Source organism: Heloderma suspectum, chromosome 13 (assembly GCF_057233095.1).
Source record: "Heloderma suspectum isolate Gila_16-S chromosome 13, 16-S_ref, whole genome shotgun sequence".
NCBI classification, from domain to species: domain Eukaryota; kingdom Metazoa; phylum Chordata; class Lepidosauria; order Squamata; family Helodermatidae; genus Heloderma; species Heloderma suspectum.
The window spans coordinates 6466686-6479398 of NC_139470.1; the positions used below are offsets into that span (position 1 = coordinate 6466686).

The 12713-nt window shown below is 42.2% G+C and overlaps 1 protein-coding gene across 10 annotated transcripts in view; it reads right to left on the reverse strand.

The window, feature by feature from the left end:
• Positions 1 to 12492, reverse strand: part of MPHOSPH9 (M-phase phosphoprotein 9) — a 39540-nt gene extending 27048 nt beyond the window's left edge. For 5 of the 10 annotated variants that reach the window (XR_014785767.1, XM_084820044.1, XM_084820042.1 and 2 more), the window contains exons 1-5: positions 12332 to 12492; positions 6852 to 6984; positions 5443 to 5587; positions 3898 to 3987; positions 1040 to 1554 (exon numbers count right to left, since the gene is read on the reverse strand). Coding sequence is in view for 9 of the 10 variants with exons in the window: in XM_084820044.1 (XP_084676170.1) it covers positions 1040 to 1554; positions 3898 to 3987; positions 5443 to 5587; positions 6852 to 6955 (854 nt within the window). In the remaining variant the exon portion in view is untranslated. Of the gene's footprint in view, positions 1 to 1039; positions 1555 to 3042; positions 3082 to 3897; positions 3988 to 5442; positions 5588 to 6851; positions 6985 to 7992 lie in introns of those variants that run through there. The other 5 variants (XM_084820041.1, XM_084820040.1, XM_084820045.1 and 2 more) reach the window with 5 other exon arrangements.
• Between the last annotated feature and the right edge of the window lie 221 nt (positions 12493 to 12713).

Sequence of the window (12713 nt, forward strand, 5' to 3'; positions counted from 1 at the left end):
CAAAAATAATGGTCAAACCACATATACTATAATAAACTATGTGGCTCACAAAATGTAACTATCATGTTTCAGTTCATTCATAGTGGAATGTATTTCTCACCCCAACGACTCCATTACTATGGGACAAACATGCTGAGAACGTGCTTTGTTTACCATAGCTTAAGACTGGAGCATGACTTCAGCCAGCTCCTCTCATGCTTAGATGTTGTACCCTTAAGCACATTTCTTACATCTCTCTGGGGCAAAAGAACATTTCTTACAGCTCTCCGGGGCAAAAGAAATAACTTAATCATTTCTTTCCAGTCTTGGATGACTTAAAGTTTAGAGAGTATTAAACTCTTTGGGGAGACCAAGATAAAGCAGTCTGTATATACCATATAAGAATTTTCCCCAACCTGGTGCTCTCCAGACATTGTGGACTTCAATCTCCATCAGCCTCCGCCAGCATGGTCAATGGTCAAGAATGCAGGGAGCTGAAGTCCAAAACATCTGGAGAGCACCAGGTTGGGGAAGGCTGAATTGGGAGGGGCCATAACTCAGTAGCAGACACATGCTGGCATTTCCATGTAGGACTGGGAAAGACCCCTGTCTGAAACCATGGAGAGATGCTGCCAGTCAGCATAGGTAACACTGATTCGGTATAAGGCAGCTTCCTATATTTCCTATAACACCTCACTCTTCACAGATTTTCAATGTCCAACAGCAATGCAGCAATCACACAGCCACCAGGATTCTGGAATGCACGGAAATCCCATGTGCTAGCAATGTTTCCGCCTATTTAAAAAAATGGTCTTGAATTTTTTTCAGGAAATAGGCAAGGTTTTTGAATACATTAGCCTCCTGTTGCATTAGCAACATTTCAGGTATCACCAAAGTGAGGAAAGTGCCTTACAAAAAATCTAAGCAAACTCAAATGCATGCCACATAGCAGATATGAGCAGCACATGTTAGTGACAAAGTCAAGGAGCAGGGACTTGGACAAACTAAAAACTTAGTAACTCTAAAGATAAATCTAATGACTCCAAGGTCCGTCACTTACCAATTCGTTTTTCCACACTGACCTTCATTAATCATGTGTTCAAATTCAGCAGGAAAAACTATATCATCATTCTTTAGCCGCGGACAATGTTCTACAGGTGTTTGTGTACACTCTTTGTTTTGAATACTGGCTGTAACTAAATTCTCCCGCATTGATGATGCACTATCCTGTCCTTTGGTGATCTCCTCTGTGTTTGCCATGCACATCTGAACGTCTTTACATTTGCTAGGACTCAGTTCCAGAGCAGAACAGGTGCCATACCCGCTGCTCATCGAAACACTAATCGCAAGGCACTCCTGATGCAGGGCTGACGCTTCCGGCTGACTCTCAGTGTTGTTGGATTTGAGCTGATCGGCAAAGAGCTCATTTTCTTCAAAGGTTTCAGAGTGCAACCCCATCTGACTTTCTAATGAAGATAAACTGTTTGTAAGTTTGACCGGAGAGCTTTGCTTGGTGCATGAACACAAATTCTGGTTTTGCAGTTTCACCAAGTGTCTGATTTCATTCTGTATGCGCTGCAAAGAAAAGCATGAGGGGTTTTTTAAAAAAAAGAAAACTGGAGGCATTTCAGAAAGTTGCACAAGAAGAATAAACTTTTGTTATTTTTCACCATAACTCCTGTAAGACTTTTCACATACAGACATAACATGCGGAAATGTGTTATGGGACACAAATGAATATCCAAAGAGTTGCTCTACTTTTACCATCAAAACACATGCGTGTGCACATTCAGTGTTGCTTGGTTAAGACTATATTAGAACTTTAATGCTGTCTTGCAGGTAAGTACAAAGGGAAAAAGGTGCCATCCCACACATACATAAGTGAAACAAGGCAAACTGAGTATTGTGTTGGTCTGGCAAGTTCCTTGTCCAAGAATTGTTACTCACCCTGCAAAGTTGATCCAATAGAACATTTATAAACATGTTTTAAGCTATGGAAGTCCAACTTTTCAATATGATATTTAAAGGAAACCCATGGAAAAATCGGAGGGCACCTTCCCAATTTGCTCTGTCCACTTGTTCCCAAAACCATGGACTTCACTATATCCACAATTCATACTCCAATCCATGCATCTCTACCCTTTCCCTCCTAAGCTAAGGCCCACCTACTTCTTCCACCCTCAATTGGATGGACAGCCTATGGACAGATGCCACAAGCCTCCAGATGGATTCCCTGATTTAAACAATTGGTTTGCTCACACAACAAGGAATTGCTTGGTACACATGTAATATGATAAAAAGCATGTTTAATTGGAATTAAGCCACACTAAGTTCAACAGAACTTATTCCCTAATAGGAGTGGTTAAGGTTGCAATTGTAAACATACTTTTTATCTTAGAAACATAAGACTTTGGTGAAAGTGTAACAGTTCAACTTTAAAAACATTTCTGAGCCAGATTTAGCAACCAAGGAGGCAATTTCAATATTAAGTTTTTTATTGTCTCATTTTTCTTCCTTTCTATATCATCCTGTGAAACATGACCCAAAAACCAAACAACAAAACCAAAAATCAACCAACCCCCTTTCCCAGCTTCATAGGAATTAGCCAAGTGTGAATAGAAACATTCCATTTTCAGCTTTAGCAATACACACCACAAACTGAAATTACTACATTATCAACGTTTACCCATAAAGCCACAAATAATAATACTTCTATTTTGAAAAAAATGGAGCCAGCCTCCAACCCTAATAAATCCTGATCAGATGTGACTAGTGCTTTGCAGGATTCTTCACTAAAACTTTAGTGAATCTGAACAATTGCCAAATTTGGAACAGGCAACCTCTGTTCATCAGCAGCCCTTCCGCAGGGTTAGTTTTGAAAATGAACAGCCCTGGCAGGCAAACATCACCCAGTGAGTAATCAGGCCTCTCCATAGCAACACATGATCTTAGATGTCTACACACAGAGAGGAAATAAGAGCATGAATGACAAAAGGTGAGACAAAAAAAAAAGTAAGGAAGGAGAAAACAGGAAGGGAAAAAAAGAACAAAAAAGAACAATACCTCTTTGTTATTTGTTTCAATTTCAGGAACTGTTGGTTACTGTTAGTGGAGAGGGCCGTCAGGAAAGGGAGAAACAGTAACCAAAAGGGTGTAAATATTAAAATGTACCGGATATATACATTTCAAATGTATCATACAGCTATTTTCACATACAGAAATAGATGCTTATATTTTGATTTTCCTGTGGAATGGGGATGGAGAATTTGAATTTCTGAGAAAGGGAAACTATTTACATGTCAACTAATAGCGTTCACATATTACAGTCAAGATCAGAAAAATTCCAAGCATCTGGTGACCCAGAGATCAAAACAGTTTGCTGCCTATGCACATGGATTTGAAATGTGCTTTCAGTTCTGCACAGAACTAGCATCTCATTAGGCACCTAGGAACCGACATACTTTTCCAGCCATATTCACAATGGCAGCTGTACAATGATAAGCTCCGCACAGTCCTACACAGCTGGAAAGAGGGTGGAGGCTGAAGATGTGCCACTATCCTTGGGTTAGGGCATCTACAAAAGGCATTTAGCTGAATTCTTACTCTGGGGTAAAACTATTCTAGGTCTGGTGCCTTGCAATGATGGGATATCAAGATAAGAAAGTTTGATTTTGGACTGTTAACATAAGAGAATTGCTTATTCATATTTCTTTCTCTGTACCTGCGTCTATGAAAGATATGTGCACACACCCCTGTGCCAAAGTAGGATACCATTTTATGACTCTAACATACTAGGAGAGAACGAGAAGGCGCATGTACATCCTTAGCAGCTGTCCATGCCTCCCTAGCGATACCCACCTCACACTTTCAAGAACCATTACTTCAATTTAAAATAGTCAAGCCAACCAAAATACTTACATGGATTTGATGATAGAACACTTTTTGCTGGGCAACTATCTGGTCTTGGCATTGCTTCTCCACAAGTCTGAACAATCGTAACCACCTGGTCTATTAAAAATGAAATTTTGAAAAAGACAAACACACATGTCCTTCTCAATTTTTATTCTACATCTAGCACAGCAGGGGCTTGGTCTCAGACACACAGACAAAGAAATCTACCATGCTGTCTAGCAGTCCCATCTGATAAATCTACTCTTTGCCCAAGACCTCTGCAGAGCAGAAATGTGCCTCAATACAGAATGAAAGTTTAAAAAAAAAAACAATGCAAGAGAGTGAGAACTTCAGTCCAAAAAATTACTGTAATTTTGGTACACTTAAGTCTTCACACTGCAAATGCTTCAGCACCTGTCAACTTAAAAAGATGCCAAATCAGACTCTTTCACTTATGAAGCATATAAATGGCCAGCAGCAGCCATTCCAGAAAACTGTACAAATGGAGATGAGAAGGGAAGCAGGGCCACTCCACCAGCCCCGCTGAAAGACTACTTAGTTTTTTCCTCTTCCCTCCCCATCACTTTCTCTTTGCGGGTTGGGTCTTTTCAGATTGCAAGCCTGCAGGCAGGGACTGTCTTGCATTACTGATTGCACATAAGACGAGCCTTTTTGGCTGAGGAGTGGGACAAAAATAATTTAAATAAATAAAATTAAGTGCATTACGAAGCCACAGCCAGCTTTGCACTGAAATAGGGCCACACCAACATAATTAATATACAACATGATAAAATGCCAGACAAATGCATTCAACTTCATGCCTGACATGGAACATTATTAGACTCCCTCCTGGCTACAAACACATATACAAAACAATGCCCAGTCCTAGTGTGATATGACCCTTAGCACAGGCACCTGCCAAAGCTGCTGGAACTGACTGGAGCAGTTGCGATAGCTCGTAGCTGAGAGATGCCAGCCCACAGCACACCCTGGTTCTCCCTGGACTGTGCAGAAGCCTCGCCAGGTGGTGTTGGCACCACTCTTATCAGCTGCAGCAGCCCTGGCAATTGTTGCCCAGCTTCTAGGCCCCGCAATACCCTCGCTCCACAGAGTGCTTGGATCTCCTCCAGCTTGCTAGGCTACGTGGCACACGGAAGGGGCTGTAGCTCAGTGGCAGAGCACACGCTTGGCACGCAGAAGGTCCTAGGTTCTACCAATGGGGTAGCCAGGGGATCTCGGGCAGCAGGGCTTGGAAAGACCTCACTCTGTCCAAAAGCTTGGAGAGCTGCTGTCTGCCAGTGGGAAGCCCTGGGCTAGTTGGACCAGTGGTCTACCTTGGTATAAAGCCGCTTCTTAGGGACCAGCCTGAAGTGGTGCTGTAGCACCGCTGTGGGACTACTTGCCATGTCCTTAGTAAATTTTAAAAATATACATTGTTTCACATATTGAGTGTTGCCACTGAAGTGCAGACTATCATACAATTTTTCATAACAGAAGGCTTTCATAAGTCTACATAAATTTTAAGTGTTCACAAATAACTGAGAAACTAATTAAAAGAAGAACGTTACATACCTCAGAGTTCAATAATTCCGAGTCACCACTCCTCTGAACGTCTTGCATGAAGGAAGGCAGCAGACCAACCTCGCCAGATATTACAGAAGGGCCCGTTTTCCCTAAGAAACTGGAGACGCCATTTGGGTTGGGTGAGGGACTCCTTCTGTTGAAGAAAACTATGTGAATTATTTATTGAGCAAAAGGTCAAAACAAAACAGCCTCTATAGTGCTAAGCTAGCAGCCCAACTCTCTTTGTGCTGAACATGAGATGGAACAGACCACAGAAAATGTACTTATCATAACCCACAAAGTGGTTAAATGGCTTCCAAACATTTAAGTGCAGGTTGTTAAACCTAGTAAAAATGAATGGCTAATTGATGAGAATGAGGGTATAACAATCACATATGTATAATTATCCTATTATTAAGATCCATTAATATGGATTCCTTGTTTAATAAGAAAACTAGTCTTTAGGAAAATAGGCGACACTTTGTGCTTCACACCCATTACTAGAGAGACATATGTTTTTGTGAACCACTCAGAGAGCTTCAGCTATTGGGCGGCATAGAAACGAAAATAAATACATTGGCAACCAGCACAGTTCTTTTAGGAAGGGTGTAGCTTGCTGTTGGAAGGAGGCCCCAGTTAGCAGCCACGCTGCTGCATTCTGCACCAGCCACGCTGCTGCATTCTGCACCAGCCACAGCTCCAGGACCAAACCCAAAGGTAGCCCCTTATAGAGCGCATTACAAAATCCAGTCTTGAGGTTACCAGTGCCTGTACCACTGCAGCTAAGCTATCACAGTCCAGGAATGGCTGTAGTTGGCCTACCAGCCAAAGCTGGTAAAAGGCACTCCTAGCCACTGAAGCCATCTGAGCCTCAAGTAACAAAGATGAACCCATGAGTACACCCAGACTATGCACCTGTTCCTTCACGGGAGTGTAACCCCATCCAAACCAGGCAATTGACCTATTTCCCAGACCTGTGACCCACCCACAGTGCTTCTGTCTCGTAAGCATTCAAGCTCAGATTACTGGCCCTCATCCAGCCCATTTTGTATAATATATCTTTTTTTTTTTTTTAAGTCTTGGCCAGACCCATAAGTATATCACTACCTACTTCTCCAATCAACAATTACATGCTTATCAGTTCTGTTTAACAATAGACCCTGGAAAAGCTGCACCAGACTCCCTTATTGCATTATAGAACAAAAAGGGTCTCACATCTTTTTTTCCTTGATATGTATATTGCACTTTAAAAGGCTCAAATGGGTTTTGCACCAGTTTAGGCAAGCCGGTCTGTGCTAGAGTACGAGCCTGTCTATTCTATTTGAAAAAATCAGATTTTGAGAAGACCGCAGTCTTGAAAGGCAGCTAAGAAATGCATTAAAAAAATTTAAATAAATTATGCAGTACATCACACTTACCTGTTATTGCTTAAGTGATAGTCAAGAGAGTTGTGAGCATTTCTGGTATCAGGGTCTATAGAAGAGGACTCTTGCTCAATTTTCACCAAGCCCAGGTTTTCCATATCTCATACTTGCAAAGACGGTGGTTATCCTTTCAAACAAACAAACGAAGGACCCAACACACACATGTCAAAAAAGTTAACTCTGATTCATTGTTTGAAAACACAGAATCTGTCTAGTGGTCCTGCTGCATTAGGGTATCTGTGGAACCTAAACTTCAAAAGCTTTTCTTCAAAGCTACAGAATAGTTTCATCACTATATCTGACATAAATACTAAGCTGTTACTTGAATGAACCTGGCCAACTACTTCTGATTTTCAACATCCACTGGCTAAGACCGAGCAGCTGTTTGTCCTTGCCAAAAAAAGTGAATTTGGAAATATTGTCCTGTGAGGTAGAACATAGTTTTTATTTCCATTTTATAGATGAGGCTGAGAAATAGTGAAAAAGGTCCCCTAAGGAACTGATTGTTGGATTTAGAGTTGAGTAAGATCAACCCTTCCTGCTACATCACACTGGTGAACAGCCAACTTCTCCTGGGACAATTTATTTATTAATTAAAACATTTCCTAGGCTCAGTTTCCTGGGTGCTATAAAACAATTGTACCCATCCTAGCCAAATGCCCTTCCACTGTCATTGTTTTACCAAATCCAAAATAAACTCCATGTCATGAACAAAAAAGAATTCTCAGCTGTTAAAAGCCCATATTGAAAGATCAGGAACTAACCATTTTCCTGTATGTTATGCCTGACCTACTTCTTCCTTGCCACGATTCCTTGTGCATGAATTATTTGTACTACACCCTCTGTTCATTCTTCCAGTGCAATTAATATAAGATCTTCCCTCAAAAATCTTTAGATTTTAAAAAAAAACTTTAAGATAACATTTTCTTTTCAAAATCTAGCTAAACATATACAACAATATCATTGAATATAAGCTTAGCTAAGAAATTAAAATATAAAAGCAAATAGTAAAGCTATATGTCCCAGATAAAAGCAAAGCAGCAACAGGAAAATCCTTGATTTTTATTATATTAAGAAAAGTCATCTATGACCATTTTATTATATTAAGAAAAGTCATCTATGCTTTTCTACTTACTTTCACTTTATAAGACAAGGCTTTTTAAATTACACCTACAAATAAAATAGGAGCAGCAACAACCACACATAGCCCAGTTGTACACGAGATAACAAACTGTCAAGTCATTACTGGAATATTAGAAAAGCAGGAGAGGGGGAAGGTTATTCAGCTTTAGATATTATGGGTCACAACAGGAGACAGAGATGCAATTAGTAGGGATGTAGGTATGATTATAAAGTAGAAATTTTATCTGAGAGAATCCATGTTTTTAAAAAAAGAAAAACGTCACAATATGCGTAAGAAATTGCTTTGCTGACTTAGCCAAGGCAAGATTCTGTGTCAGTCAGGTCAACATAAGAAGAGTCATCGGTCTATCTAGTCAAGCATTCTGTTCACACGGTAGCCAACCAGCTGTTGACCAGGAACACACAAGCAGGACATGAGCGCAACAGCATCCTCCCTCCTTTGCTCCCAAGCAACTGGAGTACATAGGTTCACTGCCTCTGGTACTGGAGGTAGCACATAGCCATCAAGACTACTGAATGTCAGAATGTAATCTATGCAATAAACTAACTCTTTTATTTAAGAACCTGGTTGACTGCTATGTAGTGTATCTCTTTTATATAAAAACCTATACTGGGAAGCAGCAGTATCATCTAGAAATCTTTTCTTACAAGGCGCAATCCTATGCATGTTTAGACAGAAAAAAGTCCTATAACTGGCTGGGGCATGCTGGGAATGGTAGGACTTTTCAGTCTAAACACACATAGGATTGCACCCTAAGAAACCCAATTTATCATCACAGTGAAGAGGGAGAAATTATGATAAGTCACTCAGGCACAAACACCTTTGAAATAAGAAAGAACGTTCCCACTGATGGTAGAAGAATCAGATCACCATGCAAAGAAATTATCACTCCCCTACACTTCCTCTACCTGAGCCTTTTGCTTCTCTTATAACTTCCACCTTTCTGTTTTTGCTGTCACTCTACCTATCCATTTTCCTTGGACTGCAAATTTTCCCTTCAAAAATCAACCCAAACCCAAGCATTTATCAGCCCAACTGCTTAGATTAGGGATTCCTAACCAGTAGCCTCTGGCCTAATTCCAGTCTCTTGAAGGGTGCTGTTTAGCCATATCAGAAAGGCAAATACAGAAGGCAGAGAGAAGGCTGCAACATTTAACTGATTAACTGGAGTAACTGATTTTAAAAAGTTTACCGTGCAATCCTATCTGTGTCTACTCAGAGGTAAGTCCCAATGAATTCAACAGGGCTTACTCCCAGGGAAATGAATATAAGATTGCAGCACTAATTGACTAAAGAGGTGCCCCTTACAAATTGGGCAGTAGATTTTAATGCATGTCCTTATAAAAAGTGCAGATGGCAAGCACCATTTTAAAAGAGCCATTCTGCCTTTTGTCACACAAGAGGAATGCCTCTTCCCAGATGATGCCTATTACAACACAAGTGCAGCATCTAAAAAAGAAAGTATGCTTCTTGCTTTTGAAATATTTTTCACTATTACTATTACATAAGTTTAATCAACCAACTAAAAAATGGGTTGAAACCCACAATCCCATACACTTCGAAGTAAACATTAACAAACTCAGAGACTTACAGCACAATCCTACACATGCCTACTCAGAGGTTAGCCCAATTGAGTTTAATGGGACTTATTCACTATTAAATGTGCTTAGGATTGCAGCCTTACTTCTAAATAAACAGTTAGGCTCAGACGGCAAATAACTTGTGAAAGCCAGTGTGGTGTAATTATTAGAGGTTTGGACTGGGACTTGGAAGATCTGGGTGACTTCAAGCTAGTCACTTACTCTCAGCCTAACCTACCTCACAGGATTGTTGTAAGGATAAAATAGAAAGGACGATGACCATGTAAGCTGCCTTGAGTTCCTTGCAAGAAGAAAAAAAGTAGGATATAAATGTAATAATAAACAACTTTCTCTACTGCCTTCCTCCCCAATGCTTATCTATACTAAACACTTAAGTATCATCCCCCACCCTTCTCTAGAACTCCTAGCTGTCACCAACTATCTAATCCATCTGCTTTTCAGGAGGGGCACTGAGAGGAGTGGGAGAACAACTTTGTACTTCACATTCAGCCATTTTTACACATACACAGTACCCTATTTCTCTCCATTTAGAAATATGAAGATTTATCAAAGTCTGCATTCCTAAACACACAGTCCAGCCCTATGAAGAGCTGACTGAACCTAATCCTACTAATTTCAATCGCTTTAAGCATGCCTAACTGCACAGGGTCAAGTTGTTTCTAGGATGCAAGTCTCACTGAACTCAGTGGGGCTTTCTTTTGAGCAAGCATGCTTAGGAATGTGCTGTAAGAATGCAGATGATATAAGAAGGGGACATGAGGGGGTGGGTAGATTACTTATACAACTGTGCCTTTAACAGCAGGCTGAGAAATTAAGGGAGCAATCCTATCTGGATAGTCTCCAGCCTTCGAAATCAGAGGCTGCTGACTATCCTATGCAGGGCAGCTGGAACACAGAGCAGATCATCTCCTTCGTGCTCCAGCCACCTTGCACTTTTGCCTAAACAGGCGATTTCACCCATCTAGGCGCAGCTTGAGGAAGAGGGAGGAAGGAGCCTGGAGACCTGATAGGAAGCTGTGTAAAGCAGCTTCTACAGTCTCCTCCCCTCTCCACCCCCAGGACCACCCCCTTTCCCCCATCTCTGCACCCTGTTTTCCAAGTGCAGAGACATAGCCGGTGCAGAGAGAACCACACCAGCTACAAGGGGTCAGGAGTGTTCGGTTTCTGGGAACCGAGGAGAGAGCCCTGGCTCCGACTTCAGTTCCTAGAAACCAAACACTCTAGACTGTGTCTAGTGGCCATAGGATTGCTCCCTAAGTTGGCGTAACTGTTTCTCTTCTGTCATGCTTCATTTCTACCTGTGAGAATGCTGCTGAAAGCATAACAGTAGGGCCAATTTAAAAAAAAGTGGCAAGATTGTATAGCACAGCAGCAAAGAAACTGAGGCTGCAATCTGATTCAAGCTTCAGTGGAACTGGCTTTCAATTAACTCAGAGGAGTGTGTTTTTGAATGAACAATCATGCTGCACTTTGCGACAGTTCACTTCAGTCATAAACAAAGTACATGGCCTGGCAAGACACTCAGCCTCAAATCCCCATCTGCAAGATAGGGAAGAAGAGAACTGACCTTCCTTACCGGGCTGTTTAAAAGATGACAGACATAATTTGCAGGGTTGTTTTAAAGGTGACAGAGATGATCTACATGGAGTGCTTTGAACAAACAAAAGCATTATATAAAAGTTAAGCATTATTAATAACCTGATGGTTTGAACAACCCCAGAACATCAGTCCTGCTGCTCTCCTAAATCAATTTTACTTATTTGTTCCCCACCGCCTTCGGAAAATTCTTTTTTTAGATTGCAAACCTCTAAGCAGAGTTTGTTCTTTCTAACCATTATTACTGAGCACCTCATGTTTGCAATTTTACAGTTATCCTCCATCTTAGCAGAACCCCTGTCCCCTATAAGTGTCTATGCTATTACCATTATTTATCCATTTCTACCTCATTTTCTCTTCATAAACACCCAAAACAGCTTATATAGGAGATAACAAAATTTACAAACATTTAAGACAAAAAACTGTGGCACTAAAGAACATCTGTAACACCCCCCACCAGGTTTTTTTTTTTAAATTGTACTATTCTTTTTAAATCCTACCCTCCCTTCAAAGAGTTCAGGACAACATATATGCCCTCCCTTTGTCCCTTTACCCTCCCAACAACCCTGTGAGGTAGGCTAGGCTGAAAGATGCTCGACCGGCTCAAATTCACCCAATAAGATTTGGGGGCTGAAGACGAATTCAACCCACCTCCCCTCTCAGATTAACCACTACCCGACCCTTCAGCCTGGTGCCTTCCAGATGCTTTGGGCTACAACTCCCAGTATTCCTGACCATTAGCCATGCTGGCTGGGGCTGATGGGAAATGAAGTCTAAAAATCTGGAAACCACCAGGCTGCGTAAGACTACGCTGTACTATAATTCCCCACCAGGGCTACTGAATGACAAGCCCATCCACCTCTCTTTAAGCCCCACTTTCCGAAGATTGTTTTCGTCTCTTTACCCCTCTCTTATCCCAGTTCTCAAGCCCCACCTTCCTCCATCCTTATTGGCCCGCTGCAAAAAAAAGACAGCCAGGCCGGCCGCTGATTGGCTAGCAGAAACGTCACTCGAGGATTTGGGGGCGTGCCCGGCGGTGAAAATGGGGACGCAAAGGCCCAAAAAAACCTCCCCTCCTCCCGTCAGGCACAGCAGCGGCAACCGTTACTTTGGAGGCGCTTCCGACCCCGTACCTGCATTTCGGCTCGCGGGCCTAGTATGCGCGGGGAGGAGGAAGAAAAGGTTCCTCGCTTTTCTCCCGTCAGGCGAACACCGGGTAGAAAACAAGCCCGAGCGAGGCGAGCTCCCCTCAGGATTGGCGGTTGAGATTCGAAGGCTTTCAGGCCGACGGCTCCGCGCGAGCGGCGATTGGCTGCCCCAAGGCCGGCCTCGCGACGCGATTGGCTGACCAGGGGAAGGACGTGCGCGAGCGCACAGAGGGGAGCGGGGTAGGAGGGTTGCTCGGCCATTGGTCTTTACGGGCTCGCGCCGTTCGCCTCTTCTGGGCGAGGATAGGGCGGCGGGAGAGGAAAGGGACGTCGCGTAAGGGGCTCGGCTTTGCGATTGGCTCTTGGC